Genomic DNA, 24574 nt, shown 5'->3' on the forward strand with positions numbered 1-24574 from the left:
CTGGTATTTGGAATTTTTTCTTTCTGGCTTTTTGTAGTATTCTTTCTTTGATCTGGAAGTTATTTTGGCCATGATATTCATAGTTTTCATTTTGGTGCTTTAGAAAGTGACCTTTGAATTCTGTTTTAACCTTGTCCTTTGGTTCTAAACATTTTGGGTAATTTTCCTTCACAATTTCTTGAAATATGGTATCCAGACTGTTGCAGTAGGAGGTTATGATTTTCAAATAATATGATTCTTAAATTATCTCTCAATGAGTTCTCTCCATTTTCCCAGGTCAGTTATTTCTGATACAATAGTTGTATATTTTTTTTGCTTCTTCTAATGTTCCTTGTTGTCTTAATGAGTCATTGCTTTCTGTCTGGTCTATTCTAATTTTCAGGGCATTTGCACTGGGTATCACTAGTCACGTGGCAAGAAAAATGGATAACTGATGAAGAACCCATGTATTCTATTGATATCTTTGTGATGTTGAGAGAAAGTAAGGAAGAACCCTAGCAAAGAACTTACAGAAAGACATGAGCAGGAGTTACACAGGATGGCAAGCCTGAAGGAAATGCAACCTTAGAAATGATCTTGTCTAAACTGCTCTTTTTATAGATGAGGACACCAAGGCCCAGAGAAGTGACTGCCCTAAGCAATATACTAAATAGCAAAGGTAAAACTAGGCTTTCTTGAAATATTTAGGTAAGAAGACATTTACAGAAAATTACATAAACCAAAGGCAAGAATATACAATGCAATAAAACCTAATTATTTTTCAAGTGAGTTTTTAACTTTCCTCTGCTATCCTGACATAAGGCCCACTGATATGTGCTTCATTTTTGATATGACCAACATTGAATTGACTATACAGTTGGTGATTAGGAAATATTACAATTTAAGAACATCTTTTTTCCGCAAAGATCTTTCTATGGTCCCTTAACATGATGTAGAGGTAACCTGGAGAAATCAAAGGCTGTGTATATTGGCACAGAATTCCTGAAACATCCTACCACCTTATAGAAATTTTCAAGCATGGTATTAATGATAAAATTTATGTTTAATGTATTAAACCAGTCAGTTTCTTTAAATTTAGAGTGGTTAATCATCAGGTTGACTGCATGCTGATAAATAAATATTTTTGGGCATTCCAATTCTTATTTTCCAGTAAGTCTTGAAGAAGTTATGATTTATGTCAGTGAAGGATGTAACTATACCAAGGAAAATAAATAGTATTATTTTCATTTGGTTACAGAGAAGGGGAATCAATAATTTTACTCTAGTAGTTAACAAAAATTGAATTTTACCTAAAAGTTTACAGAAGCACTGACTACCTTGACAATAATTGCCAATGTGCTGCAGTTTTAAAACTTTGAAATGGGAGAAATATAGTATTTTTCATTTGTCTTTTAAAGACATTTTTAAGACAGTACAATCTCCTCCACGTTCAAGAATGTTAATGGTAACCTGGAAACATTAAACAGTGCAACTTATTCTTGAAAAGGATTTAGAAAATTGAGTTACCTATTCTAAGTGATAACCTTGGGTTAAAACCATCTGCGTTGTTTTCCTTAATTCATGATAAAAATTTACAAATTGGCAAAAGAAAACAGAAGTTAAGCTCATTTCCAACCTTGTTTGTACATCATGCACTTTTATAAGAAATCAAGAATATTGGGGGCAGCTAGGTGGTGCAGTAGATAGAGCTCATGCCCATAGTCAGGAGGACCCAAGTTCAAATCCGGACTCAGAAACTTGACACTTACTAGCTGTGTGATCCTGGGCAAGTCATTTAACCCCCGATTGCCTCACCAAAAAAGAAAAAAAAAAGGACTGAATGTCCTTTCTTTGGGTGCTAAAGTAGAATTGGGGCAGCTAGATAGGGCAGTGGATAGAGCACCAGTCCTAGAGTCAGGAAGACCAGGGTTCAAGTCTGGCCTCAGACACATAACACTCATTAGCTGTGTGACTCTGGGCAAGTCACTTAAATTGTCTTACCAAAAAAAAAAAAAAAAATCAAGAATACCATGTGTGTTTTAGGTCAAAAACTTCAGCAAAAAAGTTGAGTCCTTCTACCATTTTAATTTATTTAACCCTTGACCAAATGATGTTCTAACACTTCATACTGAATTAATTTGAAGACTCAAAGTGGATCACATTATAAAGCTGAGCAAAAATTGGGTTTTACTGCCAAAAAAAAAAAACCACCAAAAAAAAAACCCTAGGTGGAAACATTAAAAAGTTAAGACTGTCACAATAAATTCTAAATGAATATGACCTTAATATTAAAGATCATTCTACTAAAAAATTAGAAGAGAAGCAGATCATATACCACTCACAGCTATGGGTAGAAGATATATTCTTAACCAAACAAGGGACAGAGGTAATTACCTAAGATAAAATAGATAACTTTGATCATATGAAACTGAAAAGCTTCTGCACTGACAAAATTAAAGCGCTGAAGATAAGAACGGTAACAGTAGAAGGGGAGGGGAGGCAAAACTTTGTATCAAATTTCTCTGGTAAGGCTTTGGTATCCAATACATTATATAAACAATTAACAGTTCTATCTATGTCTCTAGATATAGCTATACAAAAGACCAAAAGCCATTCCTCAATAGAAAAGTGGACAAAGGATAGTAAGTTCTCAAAAAGAAAAACTAAAATATTGACAACTACATAAAAGAATGCCCCAAACAAATAATAACAAAAGAAATGCAAATCAAAATACCACCAAGGATTTACCTCATACTCTGCAAATTGGCAAAGATGACAAAAGATGTGAGGAGTCAGTGTTATGTATGAAGATAGCCATACTGATACACTGCTGGCAGAGCTATGAATCTGTAAAAATATTCTGAAAAGCTTGGAATTATGCAAATGAAGTAACTAAAATGTCCACATCCTTTGACTCAGAGATTTTATTATTATGCTTATCCCCCAAGGAAGCCACTGATCAGAAGAAAAGTTCCCCTATACACTAAAATATTTATAGCAGCACTTTTTGTTGGTAGCAAAGAACTGGAAACAAACATGCACATCAAGGAATGACTAAAATTGTGGTAAATGAATGTTATTGTGCTATTAAAAAAAATGATAAATGTGATGCATACAGAGATGAAAATCTTTACATGATCTGACGCAAAATGAAATAGAACCAAAAAAAAATTATGCAGATGACAACAATGTCAATGCTAAGAACTACCATACATACAATAATCAAAAGTAAATGAAGCTCATTAATACTTTCAAATGCTTTACAAACAAAACTAGGGTGAGAGTGGAGTGCAGTCTAGTGCAGACCTCGCCAATGCAGGCTGTGCCCAACCAAGCCAGCAGCATGCCTTGGGGGCAACTGAAACGATAGCGCCTTCCAGAGATCTCGGCTCACCAACAGTAAGGGGGCAGGAAAACTGACCAGAAAGAAATTACAGGGGATCCTGTGCTGGCACTGAGAGACGAACATTAGCAGAAGCAGGGACCCTCTTCACAGTTCCAGGACAGAAGAGAATACTTGGAGTCTCTCACAAACCAGAGCACAGGCCAGGAGAGCAACGACCACACCTCTCCTTAGATCATGCCACCTTAGAAGAACTAAAAACTTATATTCCCCCCAGAACTAGCTCTGAAAATAGCAGCATGAAAAACCTGAAGCTTGAGACAGCTTGAACAAAAGTTAAAAGTCAAGAAATAGGCAGGAAAAATGAGCAAACAACAAAAAGAGAATTTGACAATAGAAAGTTACTATGGTGACAGGGAAGATCAAAACACAAACTCAGAGGAAAACAAAATCAAAGCAACTACAGCAAAGTCTCAAAGAAAAATGTGAATTGACCTCAGGCCCTGGAAAAACTAAAAAATAATTTTAAAAATCAAAATATCAATAAATCAATAAAATCAATAAAAATCAAATAAGAGGTAGAAGAAAAAGTGGGAAAAGAAGTGAGAGTGATGCAAGAAAATCATGAACAACTTAAAAAACAAAATAGGCCAAATGACATAAGAGGCACAAAAATAAGATGAAAAGAAGAACTGAAAAGCAGAACTAGCCAAATGGAAAAAGAGGTACAAAAGGTCAATGAAGAAAATAAATGGGAGCAGCTAGGAGGTACGGTGGATAGAGCTCCAGCCTTGGAGACAGGAGGACCTGAATTCAAACCCAGCCTCTGACACTTGACACTTACTAGTTGTGTGACCCTGGGCAAGTCACTCAACCCTGATTGCTTCACCCAAAAAAAAAAAAAAAGAAAAAAAAAGAAAGAAAATAATTGCTTAAAAATCAGGACTGGGCAAGTGGAATTCCATGAGACACTAAGAAACAATAAATAAAATCAAAAGAACAAAAAATAGAAGAAAATGTGAAATATTTCATTCCAAAAACAATTGACTTAGATTGAGAGATAACAGAAATTATTGGACTACCTAAAAGCAATGATCAAAAAGAATCTAGACATAATATTTCAAGAAATTATCAAGGAAAATCTGCCCTGATATACTAGAACAAGAATGTAAAATACTGAAAGATTTTCAAAGCATTCCTGGTGAAAAGACCCGAGCTGAATGGAAAATTTTACTTTCAAATACAAGATTCAAGAGAAGCATAAAAAGGCAAACAGGAAAGAGAATAATAAGGGATTCAATAAGGTTAAACTGCTTATACTCCTAAATAGGAAGAGGATACTTTTAAATCCTAAGAACTTTATCATTATTAGAGCAGTTAGAAGTATACATAGAGGACACAGGTGTGAGTTGACAATGATGGGATGTTATCCAAAAAAATAAAGTATGCAGTAGAAGGGGGAAGGGAGAGGTAGAATGGGGTAAATTATCTCACATAAAAAAGGCACGAAAGAGCTTTTGCAATGCAGATGAAAATGGGCTGGGGGGTGGTGGTGTTGGGAGTGGTAAGCAATGCTTCGAACTTACTTTCATCTGAATTGGCTCAAAGAGGGACTAACATACACATTCAGTTGGGTACAGAAATCTATCTTATCCTACAGGGAAGTAGGAAGGGAGGGTGACAAGAAAAGTGAATGGGAAGGCAGTCATCAGAAGCAAAACACTTTTGAGAAGAGAAAGAATGAAAGGGGAGGAAGGGAGGAAGGGAGGGAGGCATGGAGGAGGAGGGAGGGAGGGGGAGAGGGGGAGAGTGAGAGAGAGAGAGAGAGAGAGAGAGAGAAAAGGCTAAACAGGGAGAAATTACATTAAATTAAAAGGGATTGCACAAACAAAACCAATGCAGTCAAGTTTAGAAGGAAAGCAGAAAACTGGGAAACATGTTTACAGCAAGCTTTTCTGATAAAAGCCTTTTTACTCAAATATATAAAGAACTGAATCAAATTGATAAGAATGAAAGTCATTCCCCAACTGATAAATGGTCAAAGGATTTGAACAAAGTTTTCAGTCAAAGAAATCAAAGCTATCTACTTACATGAAAAAATGCTCCCAATAACTACTGATTAGAGAAACGCAAATTAAAACAACTCTGAGGTACTACCTCACACCTAACACATTGGCTAATATGACAGAAAAGAAAAATGACAAATGTTATAGAGGATGTGGGAAAACTGGGACACTGATTGTTGCGATACTATTGTGAACTTATTCAGCCTTCTAGAGAGCAACTTGGAACTATGCCTAAAAGGCTATAAAACTGTGCATACCCTTTGACCCAGCAATAGCACTGCTAGGTCTGTATCCCAAAGAGATCCAAAAAGAGGACCTATTGTCTTATGTCATGTCAAACTCTGTGACCCCATCTGGAATTTTTTTGGCAAAGATACTGGAGTGGTTTACCATTTCCTTCTCCAGCTCATTTTACAGATGAAGATACTAAGGCAAACAGGATTAAAGGACTTGCCTAGAGTTACACAGTCAATAAGTATCTGAGCCCAGAACAGAACTTCCTGACTTAAGGCCCAACATTCTATCCACTGCACCGTCTACTTACTCACAAAAATATTTATAGCAGCTATTTCAGTTGTGTCAAAGGATTGGAGATCAGGATGCCCAGCAATTGGGGAATGGCCAAACAAGTTGTGATATACGATTATGATGAAATACCATTATGCTATAAGAAATGACCAACAGGATACTTTCAGAAAAACCTGGAAAGACTTACATGAACTGATGCAAAGTGAAGTGAGTAGAACGAGGAGAACAATGTAGACAGTAACAGCAATACTGTATGATGACCAACTGTGAATGATTTAGCTATTCTCAGAAATACAATGATCTAAGATAAGAATCTAACATTCTGAAGGATTCATGATGAAAAATGCTATCCACTTCCAGAAAGAACTGATGGAGTCTGAATGCAGATCAAAGCATACTTTTTTTAACTTTATTTTCTTTTTGGAGGGGGGAGGGTGTATCTGTGTTTTCTTTCACAACGTGACTAAGAATAGAAATTATTGCATGCCTGCACATGCACAACCTATATCAAATTGCTTGCCTTCTCAGGGCAGGGTTGGAAGAGAGAATATGGAACTCAAAATTTTAAAAAACATATGTTAAATATTTTTACATGTGAGTGGAAAAAAAAAATATATATATATATAAAAGATTTGTGAAAGCTTTGAAGAAATCAAAGATCCTTTAGGGATTTGACTATCTGTAATAAAACCCTATTCAAGGAGAAGAATATACACACCAAATATTACATCATTATAAAGTACAGCAGAGTTTCTCAAATGATTTCCAGGTCCATGCTTCCAAGTTTATTGAAATTTTTAAGGCAAGACATAATTTCAAATATCTAGACCTGAGTCATGCGCTTGATAGAGAATGGATACTTTCTGAAATTTCAAGATCAGATACTACTGTTTCAATCTTAGAATGTTCTGATGTTTTGTTTTTACTTTTATCTGTCTTGGATATTACTGTCATATCTCCTGTCTCTTTCCTAGCAAGACTGTATCTTTTTGAAGCCAGATGTTTGAATTTTTCATGAGCCAAAGGGGTATGCTCCCCATGTCTTTTGCTTTTCTGGCTTAGGCTCTCAGAGGAGGAATGAGAACAACTTTCGGACTGTTTCTTTGAAGAGTGTTTTGAGGTATGTTCACTCATTCTGGCACTTGTCTCTGAGGAATTTCTACTATTTCTGGAAGACTCCTCTTCTTTTCTTTCATTTTGAGCTTCAACAACAACATTTGCTAAAAATGATAATGATGGTGCAGGGACAAATTCTTTAGGAGGAACCTGTTGATGATCAGAGCCCTTGATTTCACGAACTTCTTTGGAAGAAGATAAGGCCTCCTGAGTAGAAACTGGAAACTGGAAGGTGTCAAGAGGCAAAGAAGTTCTAATATCGCCACTAACTTTCTGAAACTGAAAAGTATAATTCAAATTAGTCAAAAGCACTTAACAATAATAGTCAGAAATTTCTACTGGCTACTATGACTTTATTAATAAACATTAAAGACATTTAAAATTCAATTGCTGATTACACACAAAGTTCTGGGGGTCACTTCTCCTACTGGGGGCCTAGGTCCTGAGAAATTTCAACAATTACTCAGCTATGTCTAAGAGCATTTCCCATTGTCTTCCAAGTCTCAAGAACATGGAGGGCAGATGAAAACTTAAAAACAAGTTATCAGGTTCCAAACTAATAAACAGGGTGTGCGTCAAAAGGGGCCTACAACAGGGAGGGAAGACAAAGCAGGGGGCCAGCGAAAGGAAGTCCCTATGGGTCACCTCCCTGTAGATTTTGATACATAGAAAACCAAAGCCATTTTGATACACAGAAAACCAAGTCAGTGAGTGCTCATTTCAAAAAACTGCCTGTGTTCTCTTACTAATCTGGATAACTAAAAACTGACTCTCAATCTTTTCCCCTAGAAATACATATCTACACATATATTTACTTATATAAGAACCTTTAAAAAAAAACCCAATGCCTTTTTGACCTATGATCATTCATTCATAGTACCTAACTTGTATTACTGTGCTTTTTATTTTGATTTCTCATTTTGTGCCTTCCTGAAAAAGTTTGTTTATACCAGTATATGTCAAACTGTCAAAAGGCTAGAGTTTCTTATGTTAAAATATCACTTTCTTATTTTGTTAAATCTATAAAGTACCTATATACTAATCATTGATCTGTAAAGAATCTTAAGAGGTCAAGTGGCTTAGTTCTTCTAAGCATGTCAAAGTCTCAATCATCCTAGATAAAGTCCATGTGTATTTCATCTTCAAAAACTTCTGTAGACACAGAATCCATTGGCAACCTAAGCCAATGCTTATTAACCTATTGTTTTAGATCAAACTAAACTACTACTACTATTTAAACCCATTTCTGTTTTTTTTCTTTATAAAGAACTGAATTATTTAGCATTTTCCTCACAATAAAACTCTTCTTAAACCAGTAGTACAGTAGAAAGAGCACTAGTCTAGGCATCATCTGGATTCCAGTTCAGGTGATACTAGCTGCTATCTAACTCTGGAGGTGCATCTAGGTGGCACAATAGATGCAGTGCTGAGCCTGGAGTCAGAAAGACTCAGTTTTCTGGGTTCAAATCTGGCATATGTTGTGAGAAACAAGCAAAACAATATATAAAAGAAGCTTATAAATATAAAGCATTATATTAAATTTCATGTTTTCTAGCTCTAAGATCCTAGGCTCCTCAACTTATACATCATGCTCTATTCCCCGTATCCAATCAGTTCCTAAATCTTTGTTTCTCATTTCTACTTATATGATCATTGAAACTTATCTCTTGTACACACCCTTCTTTTTTCTCACCCTCTTTTCTCTTTTCTGCCATCACCCTGGTCCTCCCTTATTACCACACACACACACACACTCACACACACACACACACACACGGACTACTGCAACAGTTTGCTAGCTGGTCTCCCTGCCTCAAGACTCTTCTACTCCTGTTCATCCTCCACATCAGTTATCAAAATGATCTTACTAAGTTGCAAATCTGCTGAGGTCACTCCCTATTGAATCAACTCCAATGGCTCCCTATTGCATCCAGGATCAAATACAAAATCCTGTTTGGTTTTTAAAGCCCTCCATAACCTTTTCACTATTCTAGTCTTCTCATATTTAACACCTCTCTTCTCCCCACTCTGCCCCACCCCACCCCCACCCCCACCCCAGGAGACTCAGTGACCTTGGCTTCTTTACTATTCCTTGCATAAGATTCCATCTCTCAACTCTGAGTATTTTCACTGGGTGTCCCCTACTCCTGGAATTGTCTCCCTTCTCATTTACATCTTCTTCTTATCTTCATCAACTTTATTCACGTCTCCACTAAATTCCAATCTTATACCTTTTCCAGCCCTCTTTATATTAGTATCAGTGCCTTCCCTTGGATAACTCCCATTCACTCTGTATCTTGTTTGTACATACTAGCTTGTATGTTGTCTCCTTCACTAGGTAAACTCCTCGACAGCAGGTGTTGTTTTTTGTCTTTGTTCACCTCCCCAGAGCTTAGCACAGTGTATGGCACATGGTAGGCACCTAAAAATGTTTGTTGACTTGTCGACTAGGCATACTAGTAAATATTAACACATTAATTTACAGTCTGATCATATAAATCATTATTTTATTACTGTTGTTCAGATGTTTTCAGGATTTTCTTGGCAAAGATACTGGAATAGTTTACCATTTCCTTCTCATTCTACAGATGAGGAAACTGAGGTAAACAGGGTTAAGTGACTTGTCCAGGGCTGCAAAGCTAATAAGCATCTGAAGCCAGATTTAAACGCAAGAAGATGAGTCCTGCTGACTTCTAACCCAGCACTCTATCCATTGTGTCACCTAGCTTTCCAATTATATTATAGTCTAATACATATTAAATAAAAATAACATGAAGAAATGAATAATGGATAATAATATAATTTTAATAATATTTACTTATAATACACTAAAATAAACTCAACACTAAGGCAGCACTTGCAAGGTTAAATCATGAACCTACTGTTACTGAACAGATCTTCTCAACAATATCTTAAATGATGAAATCAAGAGATTCTTTGTTATATTAGGTAGAATGATAGCAAAATGAAATAGAGAAAAGGTATAGTTTGAAGGTGGTGTGCCTGCTCCTCGTACATCGTCACTTACTTGCATGCTATGCATTTGTCCTAGGGTATTCTGATTAAGTTCTGGTCTTTCTTCAAGTCCCTTTTTATCTTCTATAAGTATAGCATTAATTGTAGAGTTCATCTGGGGATGATCTAGGAAATCAAAATCCGACTGATTTATACCAGCGACTGTGGCAAGCTGCCCAAGTCTACAAGAAAGATTGGGTGAAGAGAAGAATCAATAGTTATTATAGATTCATATAAATGTCTCAGATCAGAGCAAAGAAATTGACTAAAATGGAGTCACATATTTGGTCTCAAAATGGGATCCTTTTCCCACCTAATTCACCATAAGTTATCTTCTTGTATGTTCTTGGATTTGTGTTCAAATTTTGAGAATAATCTCCTAATAAACTACTGTTGAATAGCTATCACTTTTATTTGCTATACCTTGATCTCATACCTGTCTGTTACTGCTTTCATAGGATTATTTTTGCATGAATGTGCTTTCTACCTAACCCCTTAGAAATATAAATTCACCATTGTTTATTTATTTTTCAGTGTAATCCAATATGATTTTCAATTTGATGGAGCTTTACAAATACCAGTGGAGAAAACAGTTTATTATATTTGCAAATAGTGGAATACTGAACCTTCTTTAAACAAGTGATAAAAATTACAAAAACTAAAGTTAAGCCAAGGAAAGAAATAGCATGTAACCTACCCAGCATCTTTAAGGAGATCCAAAAAGGCGTGGAACTTTTGAAAAGATGTCTCAATACTGCCCAAAACACCATCATCTTCCAAAATCATGGTTGCCAGTGACTGTGCATGAAGAGCCTCAGATAGAGAGAAATTTATATTTCGCAACTGGGAATTTTCAAGTTCCAGCTAGGAAAGAATATAATTGCCATTCTTTGTAAACAAGAAACAAAGTTTAAATGAAAAAAGGACTAAGAAACTTGTAGTTGTATTCCATCAAGCCCCACTGTGAAAACAGATACCATTTCCCATAATCTTGGATTAATAGTACAAAAACTCAGATTCATTTTTTATTTATTAAATCCTTCTTTCTAACACAAAAAGGGTTCATCTCTCTCAGAGTAGTAAGGGAGCTCCCGGTAAAACCACTCCTACCAACAGCTATCATAAACTGCTTTGCAGTAGTTTCAGGGAGCTATCTGGGCACTGAGAGGTCAAGTGACTTGCCTGTTGTCAGGAAGTCAGTATATGTCAGAAGTGAGACTTGAACCTACATCTTCCTGACTCTGAGGCCAAGTCCCATGCTACCTCTTCTAAGTGATTATACAGACAACTTGTGATTCTGTAAGTCTAAATGATTACATAACAACAACAAAAAAAAGTCACAATGATTGGTTCAATTCATACCAGGTTTCCAGAAAATGCTTTACTTTGTTAGAAAAATGGCTAAAACATTCTGTCAATTAGGAAATAAAATTAAAAGTCTGATTTCCGGAAAAATATACAGAAGTTCAAACTAACACAAGAAGCTGAGGGAAAAACAAGTATGGCGTTCATTTGTGTTTCTAAAATATCCTTACAGGTAACCACTGGATTAATTCCTAAAGCTTCACTCTGTAGCTTGTTGAATTCAATGACAACTTTTTGGCCCTGTCTTCGAGGTTCTCCATCAGCCTGCCAATGCTGCCACCGATACACTATGCAGCTCCTTCCTCCATGCTCTTCTACCAGATTTCTGAGTTCATTCTTCCATCTATGCCCTTGCTCATGTTACCTTTTCTGCTTTGATTCTGGATTCTGTAGGTACTTTATAAACTGTATCTGCTAAATGAATGCCATTCAATGGCTTCCCACAAGGTCAAGATATACCGTCAAAAAGCCACTCTTAATCCTGAGGCACCTGAGTCACTCTATTGCTTTGTGTTTCCTCTGGCACATAAATACCATCTCCTCTTTATTATTTTTGACTTGCTTTAATACTCTAAGTAGTCCCACGTCTTCCTATGCAAATTGCAAGCACCTCAAGATTGCTTATGTCTTAAATTTCTTTTGCACCTTCTATGATTCTCCATATTACTGTACACCAAATTGGTGCTTAATGAGTGAACAAAACCAAAGAAAATACAGAAATAACTAAGCCTTTTACTCTTATATTTTAGACTAAATAATGGAATACGTACATGAATGCAACATTAATGTTAACAGAGAGTGAACAATTTTCAAATGCACCTTTTAATTTAAACTTCATTCTAAAGCCTAAATATCTTAGCTCAAATATGTCACAAAAACACAAATTAATTTTAGTTTTACCTCAGTTACTCGTTTGTCAGCCTTGACTCTCATAATTCTTTCTGCTTTTAATTGCTCTATGCACTCTTCCAACTTCTCCTGCGGAAAACCAGCAAAATTATTACTTTAAAAAGAGCTAAAAAAGGTGGAAAGTCTTAGTCACAGACTCTCTGGGCCTCAACCTTCTTCATCCAAAATATCTTTAAGGTTTCAATCAGCTCTAAAAATAGAATTTTAAAGTGAAAGGTATCTTATAGGTCACCTAGTTGAATCTGCTAATTTAAAGACAAACTCATGTTCAGAAAAATTAAGTTTTTTTAAGCAGATTACACAAGTCTACTTTTTTTCCAGCCACTATGCTAAATACTGGAGATACAAAAAGGAGGGAAAAGACAGTACCTGCCTTCAAGGAACTTTCAATATATTGGGAGAGAAAAAATGCAAACAAATAAATACAAAACAAGCTATGCATGGGATAAATACGAAATAATAATAATAAAAAAAAGATCTTGAAATTAAGAGGGGTTGGGGACAGCTTTCTGTAGGTATGATTTTAGTTGGGTCTTAAAAGAAGTCACAGAAGTCAGTTACTGAAGCAGAGGAGGGAGAGCATTCCAAGAATGGTAGACAAAAGATAATAGCTATAGCCAAGAGATGGAGAGTATTGAACAGCCAGGAGGTCAATGTCACTGAATGAAAGAGGACATGTCGGGGAATAAGTGGAAAAAAGACTAGAAAGGTAGGAAGGGGCTCAGTTATAAATGGTTCTGAATGCCAAATAGAGGATTTTGTATTAGCTCTTGGAGGCAATAGGAGACCACTAGAATTTATTGAGGGGGGTGTGTGTGAGAGAGAGACATGATTGGCCCTACATTTTACGCAAATCTCTTTACTGGCTGAGTGGGAAGAGACTTGAAGCAGCAGACCCACAGGCAGATCACTGCAATAATCCAGGTGTGAGGCGAAGACAGCCTGCATAGAGCAGTGTCAGAGGAAGAGAGGCATATTCAAGAAATGCTGCAAAGATACAATCAACAGGCCTCAGCAACAGATTGGATATGGAGGGTGTGGGGAAGGTGAGAGATAATGAGGAATTCAGGGTAATTTCTAGGTTGTAAGCCTGAGGAACCAGGATGGTATTGCCCTCTACAGTAATTGGGAAGGTGTCTGTGTTGCCGGGGGGGGGGGGGGGGGGGAGATTAGGGGAAAGATAATGAGTTGTTTTGGATATACTGAGTTTAAGACTCAGTTTACTAGACATCCAGGTTGAGAGGTCTAAAAGGCTGTTGGAGATAAGATTGGAAGTCAGCAGGGGTAGATAGATTTGAGAATCGTTAGCATACTATTAATTAAATAAATGTGTTACATGAATGTAATGCAATTTTGTTGTGCTGTAATTAAATCTATGTGAGCTTATGAGATCATCAAGTGAAGTAGTATAAAGAGAAGAGAGAAAAGGGCCCAGTACAGAACCCTGAGGGTATACTTAGGGCATGTTCTGGAGGAGGATCCAATAAAGGAGACAGGTAAGGGGTATCTGATAGGTTAAGTGGAAAACCAGGAGAAAGTATGTCCTGAAAACCTAGAGAAAAGGGAGTATCAAGGAGGAAAGAGTGGTCAACAGTGTCAAAGGCTGCAGAGCAGTGAAGGAGAAGATCAAGAAAAGGCCGCTGGATTTGGTAATTAAATGATAACTTTGGAGAGAGCAGTTTTGGTGTAATGATAAAGTTAGAGGCCAGATTCTAAGAGGTGAAGAAAAGCAAGAAGAGGGAAAAAAGAAGCATTTACTATTAGCTCCAAAAGGCAGAAGAAAAATAGCACCATAGCTAGTAGGGATGGAAGGATCAAATTAGGGTTGTTGTTTTTTTTCTCCAAGACAGGGGAGACATGAGCATATTTGTAGGTAAGAGGAATGAGGTAGTACGGAGAGAGGGAGATTGAAAATAAGTGAAAGAGTGAGGATGACAGAGGAGGCAATGTGGTGGAGAAGGGATGGAATGGGATTATTTGAACAAGTAGAAGAGTTTTTAGCCTTGGAAGGCCACTTCATCAAGTGAGACAGGGTGAGGAAGGAAAGAATAGCAGAAGGCATCTGAATGATAGGAGATGAGGAAGAGTGAAGAGGGAGTTCTCAGTTGTTGTCTGTATTATTACAAGTGGTGCTATTTTGGTGGGAGAAATTCTGTTGTACTTTTCAATAATTTTCAAAATTCTTTTGATTCTTTTCTAATTTCTTATTCAGCTATTTTATATATTCAAGACTCTGGCCATTTATTTTTAAATTACCTGACAGGGAATGTATAAGCTTTCCTGGCAACTGATTCCCCTCCCCACACCCCCTGCCCCCAAACCCTCAATCTCATTTAGTCTCTTTGGAGTTGGGGATGAAATATAACTCTCTCTGGAAATGCACAAAATACAACTAGTACTTCAAAAGCACTTCACCACATAAAAAGGATTTAGTTAAACCGAGGTGATGGGGCAAGAGGCACAACATAAACCTCAAGATTTAGAGTTAAAAGATCCCAATTCAAATTCCATCTCTAACTCACTACTAGCATGATCTTAGGTAAGTTATTTCACCTCCCTGGGCCTCAATTTCCTCATCTGCAAAATGCAAAGGTTGGACCAGATGACCTCTGAGGTTCCTTCAAGCTCTACATCTATGGTCCTATGACCTCTCTACTCTATGTAAATCCTCTCTTCTGCTTCAGTCCAGTTAGTTTGTAAAGGAGGGAACTAGCATCTAAGGGAGCACCTTGAATGGCCTCTTAGACAACTGGGGAATGGCTGATCAAATTGTGTTACATGAATGTAATGCAATTTTGTTGTGTTGTAAGAAATGATGAAGGAGAAAATTTCAGAGAGTCCTAAGCAGTAAAAACCGACAGTGAAATGAACAGAACCAGAAGGATAATTTATACAAAAACAAAAAAAAAAAAAAAAGAAGAAAAAAAAAGACGACTCCAAAGGGTCTATAATAAGGCAAGATACTCCTCTCTTGGCAGAAGTACAAACACAAAGTGCAGAAACATACCTTTTGAGACATAGCTAATTTGTGGATTTATTTTGTTTGACTTTGCTTATTTGTTACAAGAAGTTCTTCGCATTTCCTTTCTTTTTCTTTGTGAAGTGAGTGGAGAGGTTTATGGAAAGGGAAGGTAAACAACAGTGATGCCAAAAAGAAGGCACTGTAACACTTTAAAAAACACATTTACAATAGAAAAAAAGGAAATTCAGAAGGAAGCAGCACAGACAAGTAGGAGAATTTATTATATATTATTAAAATAAAAAATGGGTGGCATGAAATAGACATTTATAATTCTATAATTGTGCATTCTGCCATGCATATAGAAGTTCTGGGGGGTGTTTAAGTTCAGAATATATATATTTTTTAATTCAAGCCCCTTGAAATGTTCCCACTACCCACAATCTACTCCCCTCTCTCCACTATTCAAAATCTTTGTACTTCAGCCCACTGAAGGAAGACTAGTCTTCCCATCAACATTGAATTCTATAATATATCATAATGTACTGTCAGAAATCTTAGGGTCAGGGCATGTCCTGACTCTCCCACTATTTCTTCCATAGTCTTCCTATCCTCCTTTCTACCCCAGGCCTCCCTCCTGAGTGTCACTGTTTATGAGACTCCCATGCTTCAGGAAAAGGGCCAGTCTTGTCTCACTCATGGCTTCCCCTCAAGTCTTTTCTTATACTGCCTCATCATATGTTCCTTTCTTCCCTGTCCCACTCTACCCTCATGATCAAAAAAATCTACCAATTCATGGATGAGGTTGATATATCTCCTCCCATTTTTGCATGTACATTCCCAGAACACAGAACACAGCTTTGCCCAGAGTTAACTTAACTTTGGAGAGCTGGACCTTATTCAATTCAGGCATAGGGAAAAATGATACCAAGAAATGACAGGTTAGAATAGTCTGTCTGTTGGCAAAAGAACCTTTTCTCTTCATTCGTGCCCCAGCCACTCTTCTCTAGACTTTTGACATCACCTCTAGGAACGTCACCATCCCGCAAGATCACTTCCCCCGGGGAATTCATACCTCCTCAGAAGCCCTAGCCCCATGGATTCCTCCCTCTGATTGAATGGCTCCTTCCCGAACCTCCATTTAAGCAAGGGGCCTAGGCTGCCATGTCTTTATTTCCCCCCAGACTGCACTCCCCAAGCCTCCCTGCCTTTCAGCTTCCTTTTATGTGTTGTCTTTCTCCATTACATTGTTAGCTCCCTGAGGTTAGCGACTTTTTCTTTTTTGTATTCCCAGCCCTTAGCACATTTAAATGTTTATCCTTAGCACATTTAATAAATATTCATCAACTGAGGACTGACTGTCCAAGTTGGTTGAAGTACGAAGTATATAGACTGGATCTACGTGACAGAGTAGTTAAATGCAAAGCAGTTTGGGAGGGAGGGCACTAGCAGTGGAGGGAAAGTCAGGAAATCTTCATGTAGAAGATGGTGCCTGTGTTACATCATAAAGGAAGAGACTCCTATGACACCGAGTGAGGAAGGCAGCACATTTCAAGCACAGGAACAGCCAGTGTAGGGTGATGGGGGGGTGGGGTGTGTATCATGAGTGAGTGAGGACTAGAAGGACCAGTTTGGCTAGGTCACAGAAGAGACTGTAGCTAATTTCTCCTTCTAGTTCTCACTTGATCTATGCAGTCAGAATTTCATTCTCTGGAGCACCCCATCCTTTTTGAGCTGATTTTCTCTGTAGGATCTGAAACCTAGAATCCTATTTTTTCCTCTTAACTCACTGAAACCCACTCTCCCCAACTCTAGAGTGAGACTATCATCAGGATTCTTTTCTTTATATTCCATGTTATCTATTTTAAAGGCTGTTATATGAAAAAAGGTTTGGATTTGTTCTGCTTGACACTAGGTAGCTCCTAGAAATACCAGATTTTCAGTTACCCAAGGATTTCAAGAGAATAATGGATGACCACTCACTGGTGATGTTGTAAACAGAATTTTTGTGCACGTATAGCTTGTACTAGCAGCCTCCAAGATCCCTTCCAACTCTGAGAATCTGTGATTGTGACCAGTAATATATGTGCTTTGTAATTTTTTTAAGTCAGAATGATGAATCTGCATGGATTTTTTTTTTAACACTATTTCACCTTTGAGACTAATCAGATACTTGGGGGGGAGGGCAGGTGGAGAGAGGTAAAGGAACAGAGAGGGTAAAGGTACAGACTGGTTACTGATAACCTTGCCAATATTAGCAAAGCACATGGACAAACAGATCCTAACTAACCATATAAAATAATTTTAAAAACATTGTTAAATTCTGACCCTTGAAAAGAGAGACTAACTTATAAAACTATCTTATACTATTAAGTGCAGTTTATCTGCCCTAGATTACTCAATTATATAAGGATTGCAAAATCTTATTTGACATTATTTCATGACAAAGACCAGTTCTATACAGAAATAAACATCTGGACATAAAGTTAAAAAACAAACTAGTTTTTCTATGTAATGCCAAAATTTGGACATTTAGCACACATTGCATTATGTGGATAGTCTCAGACTTGAGAAAAATATCTCTGTTTGTGTATGTTAAATATTTTAAGGAGTTCTGAAAACTATTCTAGCTTTTATTTTAATAATTTCATTTGTTTTGAAAAAATACTTTATAAATACATTTCAGAATGAGATTGTCCTATATTAACCTTATTTCCATAAATGTATATATCAAGGATACTGGATATAGTTTGGCCACAATTTCCTTTAATTACTATCATTTTAGGAACACTCAGTCACTATGAAAAAGAAGAAAAATACCTTGTTTCAATCTACTGTAGCAATCAAGAAGGATTAAGTTTAACAACAAAGGTGGGGAGACAGAACACGTCCCATAACTCTGGAATCCAGCTCTAGTTTTTTGGGTTTTTTTGGGGGATGGGGGGCATAACTCAGTGTTGTCTTTAAAATTTTACACTTTTGTCTCGTATTTCAGAAGAATGTTTGTGCTTTACTAGATTTTAATCAGGAAATAAAATTTATATGGCCTTGAAACTTTAAGGAAAAAGCTAGTTTTATTCAAAGCAAGGGATCAAAGAACTTTTGGTTTTATGAAAACTTTCTTCTTATAGAAAAGATCTGAACTCACTTTCTGATGTAAACTTTGGAAATTAATTAGTAAAGAAAGTACCAGAAAATCTTTTTAAAGTGAAAATGTGTAACACTTTCTACAATTCCTTAAATCAACTTTATAAATATTTGACTATCTCATCATATAATTACCTTCTCTTAGTATAAGTCCAGATTGTTAATCTGGTGCCAATTACCGAAAGTCTGTCTTATTTACCATAAAAGAGTTTACTTAATTTTAAAAACAGGGATGACACTAAGTAAATGCAGGACATTGATGAATATAATTTTTACACAAATTATTTTCAGTATAACTAAACCTAATTTTACCTAAAACATTTAGTAGTTCCTAAAATGTAAATCCATATTCTATAAATCAAGTAATATTTTTCCATTATAATTCCAGGTATCTTTCATAGTATTTTCTTGTTGATAGTCAATTATCAGTGGCTCTTACAACTTCAGCTTCAGGTTTTTTCAACCTATATATTCAAGTTATTCATCTATGAAAAACTGCCACCCTAGAAGATTTTTGAAGTGAATTCTTTTGTAAAATAAAAAGTCCACATGATGCAAATAATCTTGGCCGCTGTTATCTGTTGGTTAAATTTAAATTTCTATATATCACACATTCTTAAGGCAGGCACACTATGGAGTGCAATCTGATTCTTCAGCAAATGCTGCAACAAACCAGGAAAATAGTCAAAGAAAATCAAGCATCTTTCACTCCCAATTACAGAAAGCATTTAAACTTACGCAGTCTAATAAACAAAAGAATGCTAAACTGATGTCTTCAACACTTTTACTTTTGCACTTAAATATTATTTCTAACAGACACTTTAGAAATTTGCAATAACAACAACAAAAAAACTCACAATGGTTTGGAGAGTGGTTTTCAAATTATATCTCATAAAACCTTAGGAACTAATGTACTTTTCCGGCAAAAATTACATTTTTGTCAGCTTAGGAATATAACACCTATTAGATATCTAAAATAAACTTCAATCCCCTTAAAATTTTCATTCAGTACAAATTTTAGTGGTAATGAGCTCCTGAGTTTATGACCCCACTGTGTAACACAGCACTTAATTTTATTTATCCTACCACTTCTTTTATTTACCACATTATCTTTTTAATTGTTGACTCAATTTGTCCATTTGTAATAGCTGTAAAAGATCAGATCAACGGAGATCTATGAGCTAATCATTCAATTGCATAGCAGAGTTTGGAGAATAGGTTTTCTTCCTCTAATGGGACAAATTCTTGAGGGATTATAGATCATCTAGCAAAACATTATCAGCAAATACTAGCATCTGGGCACCTCACCTTCTATAAGGGCTCCCTTTAACTTCAACTCCATTATCTATTGCCTTTGTTTGACATTAATGATCAAAACATTGCCAAACGAGGTTATTTCTGTTACAGCTTTTAAGTAATCTTGTATATGCCTGATATATGCAGGGGAGATATTTCAGAGAAGCCATTAAGGTCACAGGTTCACAGTGACCTCAGAGGCCAGCCTGACCAACTTCCATATTTTACAAATAAGGAAAGTGAGGCCTTGGTAGGTTAAGTGACTTGAGCTGGATGTTTTGCTTTACTGAATCAACTGCTTTTTTATAGAAAACAAACAAGCACATCAAGATCTTGGATTCTTTACATTCCTCAGTCGAGTGTGTGATAATAAAAATATAGTCCTCTGTGAAATATCACTTACAAAAACCAGTCTGTTCCCTTATGAATAACTTCATTTAGGAGAGCCTCAATGCACATATGAGTACAAGAGTCTCTTACAAATTACGTCAAAGTGGAAATATGACTCGGTAGTTATGGGTATTCTTTTGGTTACCTTTCTTGGTTCAAGAAGGTCTCAGTTTTTTTCCCCACACCTTTGGTATCTTTCCCTTCTTCAAATACCACAAGCAGCAATTCCTCTGCTACGCACATTTGGTCTACTGTTCTTCAGTGACATTTCCATTGCATGTCTAGGACTGTTAACTCATGTTAAGAGTCCAAATGTGGCAGTTCCATATGGTGAAAAGACTATAAAATTTTTGCAAATCTTTTCCTAAGGTAATTTGTTTTCCAACTCAGAGTTTAACCTTTCTTTACATCTTTACATGGGGATGACTGCTTATCCGGGTCATTTATTAAGGATTCTACAAACTTGTTTTTTTTTTCCTTCCACTGTTTCTCCCTGTTTTATGAAGCACAAATACTCTTGAATCCTCCTCTGTTCTTCTCCACAAGAGAACTAGTTTATACACTAAACTGTTTGCCTTGGCAGTCAAATATTTCTATTTGGTAAGAAGGTCAAGTATTTGTTGACAAAGGTGGTTTTTACGTTCTTTGGACCTCATATTTAAGGCAGTTTCATTTTCTAATTTGCACCTTCAATAATTTGTTTAAATAGGTCAGGCTGAAGTTGTTTTAACTGGATTCCAAATTTTTCCCCATTCTTATTCTTTCTGCTAACTTCACACTAATTTTGATCTTTTCTCTAACTAGTCAGTAAAGAAAGGTGATTCAGGCAGATACAACTTTTGCATTAGCAAAAAGGAATTTTTTGTCAAAATACAACCAATTTCATTTTTTTATTATTTGGTGTTTATCATATTTTTTTCCTTTTTAAAAAAAATCTTTAGCTTTTCTGTGAAGTCTTATTGGGCTTGTGTCCAATTTGCTTGTAGATGTTTTCTCATCATTGTCTTCTTCTGAGTTTGTCTTGAGCTTCCTTGTCACCAACACCAAGTAGCTTTTTATTGGCAGGTTCCTTTTTTATTTTTTGTTTGCTCATTTTCCCAGCCTATTTCTTGACTTTGAACTTTATGTTAAGGTTGGGCTAACGTGGGGCTGGGGGAAAAGAGAAATTGGAGAGAAGAGGAGTGTATTGTCCTCAGCTTCAGACTTTTTCACACTACTATTTTCACAGTCAGTTCTGGAGCAGGGGTGGGGGGATGGATCTGTAAGTTTTTGGTGCTTCTAAGGTGGTGTGATCTAAGGAGAAGTGCGTTCACTGCTCTCCTGGTCTGCATTCTGGTACTTACCAGGAAGTCTCCTGCTCCCTTTCAACCACAAGTGCTCTCTCTGCCCTCAAACTGCAATCCAGAATTGGGTAAAGGTGATGACAAGTACTACAGTCTTGTACTCAGTGCCCACATACGGGTCCCCTATAATCTATTTCTGATCAGTTGTCCAAACTCTTTACTGTCTCTGGAGATGGAGAACTCCCACAACTGTTGCTGCTGCGACCTCTGAGTCCCACACCTGGAGTTGCTGCCACATGTGCTCTGGGCTAGCCCGTATCCCAGTTTCACAGATCTCTTCTTCCAACCTCCTGAGTTGTTTTGGGCTGGAAAAGTGTCTTATCTGACCTTTTGTTGGCTGTACCGCTCCAGAATTTGACTTGCTATTTTAAAGTTGTCTGGAGAGGAATGCTGAAAGTTCAGCTTGAATGCTCCTTCTACTCAGACATCTTGGCTCCACCTCTATCTGGTGTTTACCATATTCAGGATTTAGAAGCCTTCTGAATTCATGATATATATTACTGAATCATGAGGCTTCTATGCAATTTACAAGTCTTTGGCTCTCTTATTTCTAACATATTTTTCTCTATTCACGCAAGCCCACTTTTGCATTGAAAACACTAAGTACAAAACCATGTTTATTTAATTTGGAATATCTCATCCAACTATCCAAAGAATTTCTCTCTTCAGCTTCTGCAATATATGTTGGCACATTTCCTTTAATTATTTTGATGGTGGTTTTCCTGTAAATATTTTTCATGAGTATTGCTAAATGAGATAACTAAAAGTCCCATGAAATGTCTCCTATTGCCTTTCAATGTCAGCTGAAACCACTACACCAAACCTTTATTTCCTTCTCAAAGAGACTTGTGATCCTTTTGTTTTCTGCTTTTGTTTATACAGAGACTGTCAAGAACAAACCAATTCAGTTCCTCCACTAAGTCCTACTTCTAAGTCAGTGAACAAGGTTCTCACACATTTAGAGTACTACTACCAGTACTAATACCTAACATTTCTATAGCACCCACTGCGTGTCAGGCACTGTTCTAAGTGCTTTACAATTATTATCTAATTTTATCCTCACAACAACCTTGGGAGATGGGTGCTATTATCATCTTCATTTTACAGTTGAGGAAACTGTGACTTGCCCAGGGTCACATAATAGGAAGTGTCTAAGGCTAGATTTAAACCCAAGTCTTCCTAACTCCCAGTGCTCTAGTTAATGTTTACAGACAGCCTAAAAACTGTATGGTTTTTGGAAACCTCTTTATTACAATTCTGTCATCTGAGTTCTAGAAACAAAGAGGGTGGCCCAGGACAGACTACTATTTTGTATTTCTTTTCTTCATGGGTTGCCAATGCCAAAGAATTCATCATCAAGTAGCCAAGCTACTGGTGACTAGCCTCTGGCCAGTTCCACCTCTACCCTAGCTGCCTGGCCCCCTGGGGAAAATCTTCATCCTGAGGCTGATTCAGTAATTTCTGTGTCTTTGATTGAACCTCCATGTCATGAGAAGGCTCAGCCATGCTACGTTCAACTCCCTTTCTCAGGCTCAGTCTCAAGTTCACTCCACGCCACCTCCTCACTGATTACCTGCATCAAGAAGGCACTCTCCTGAAATCGAGAGGATGCCCATCAAATGGGGAATGGCTGAACAAGCTGTGGTATTATATGAATGTAATGGAATATTATGGTGCTATAAGAAATGATGAGCAAGCAGACTTCAGAAAAACCTGGAAAGACTTGCATAAACTGACACTGAGTGAAGTGAGCAAAACCAGGAAAACATTGTACACAGTAACAATAACATTGTGCAATTACCAACTCTGATAGACTTAGCTCTTCTCAGCAATGCAAGGATCTAAGACAACTCCAAAAGACTCATGATGGGAAATGCTATCCACATTCAGAGAAAGAACTATGGAGTGTGAATGCAGATTGAAGCATACTATTTTTCCCTTTTTTGTTGTTTTTTTTCCTTTCTCTTGGTTTTTCCTGTTGGTTCTAATTCTTCTTTGCAACATGATTAATGTGTAAATATGTTTTAATATGATTGTACATGTATGGCCTGTATCAGATTGCACTCCGTCTTGGGGAGGGGCAGGGGTAGAAAATTTAAAATTCAAAATCTTATAAAAGTGAATGTTGAAAACTAAAAACAAATATTTTAAAAAAAATAGAAGGTGCTCTCTTTCCTCCTGACCCCCAGCTAGTCATCAGAAATTCTAGACTTTTAAGCATGATAGAATATATTAGAACTTGCACTCCAACACGCATAGTATTTGAGAAACCTTAGTCATTTACCTCCACAAATAATTATAAGGGATTTCAACAGCTATCTAGGTCCAACTTATATACAAAAGAAATTTCCATTATAACATGCCCAACAATTAGATATATCTAGTTTTTGACCTGCCTCCAAATGATAAATAAATACTAGGTAATATAATGAAGAGTTCATTGCTCCTACAAAATTAGGAACTGCAAGGCTAAAATCTAAAGTACCTTATTCTTGATTGGTTCTAATTCTTTACTGCCAAGATAACCAATTCAAAACTCATGACTCGTTCTGGTAGAGATAAAGAGATATTTTTTCTTTTAAAAATAAATAAATTATGGTTACTTAAACTCACAATAATCATATAGCTGGATAATCAAATTAATTTTCAGAGAAGAGCCAATGAATTAAATTTACATAATGATCCTAACTTTACTATAAAAACGTATAGACTCTGGAAGTCCTCATAAAGGGATTCAGCATATTATGGTGGAAATTTTGTAAAATATAAGCTACAAAGTGGAACAAACCTATTGAAACTTTAAAAATATGACAGCCTCATACCTGTATTTCATTTATTTTGTATGGTGTTAGGCTAGTATTTTCAGGAAGAGATTCTAAAATGGTGTCTTCTGACTCTTCCGTTTCTGAGCATGATGGGGTCTCCACAGTTACTTTCACAGGAAAATCCATTTGCTTAAAGAAAATCATAGGAAACTATAAGCAAGGTTAAAATGATCAAACATTAAAGCATATTTCAAAACATTTCCAAACTCTAAGTAAAATTTCCTTATCTGACATCTTCATTATGTAACACTTGACTGCATATGTATTTGGGTAACATAACAAGTAGATGAATG

At 36.5% G+C, this 24574-nt stretch overlaps 1 protein-coding gene across 2 annotated transcripts in view; it reads right to left on the reverse strand.

Moving 5' to 3' along the window:
• Positions 1-6678: 6678 nt before the first annotated feature.
• The window catches only part of LOC114025942 (centrosomal protein of 78 kDa-like), a 39013-nt gene continuing 21117 nt past the window's right edge, over positions 6679-24574 (reverse strand). For both annotated transcript variants that reach the window (XM_027839478.1, XM_027839477.1), the window contains exons 12-16: positions 24279-24410; positions 12313-12390; positions 10745-10911; positions 10061-10229; positions 6679-7311 (exon numbers count right to left, since the gene is read on the reverse strand). In XM_027839478.1, coding sequence (XP_027695279.1) covers positions 6751-7311; positions 10061-10229; positions 10745-10911; positions 12313-12390; positions 24279-24410 — 1107 coding nt within the window. In that variant the 3' untranslated portion in view covers positions 6679-6750. The remainder of the gene's footprint in view (positions 7312-10060; positions 10230-10744; positions 10912-12312; positions 12391-24278; positions 24411-24574) is intronic.

This window comes from Vombatus ursinus, unplaced genomic scaffold, assembly GCF_900497805.2.
Source record: "Vombatus ursinus unplaced genomic scaffold, bare-nosed wombat genome assembly UNPS02014832.1, whole genome shotgun sequence".
In the NCBI taxonomy this organism is placed as follows: domain Eukaryota; kingdom Metazoa; phylum Chordata; class Mammalia; order Diprotodontia; family Vombatidae; genus Vombatus; species Vombatus ursinus.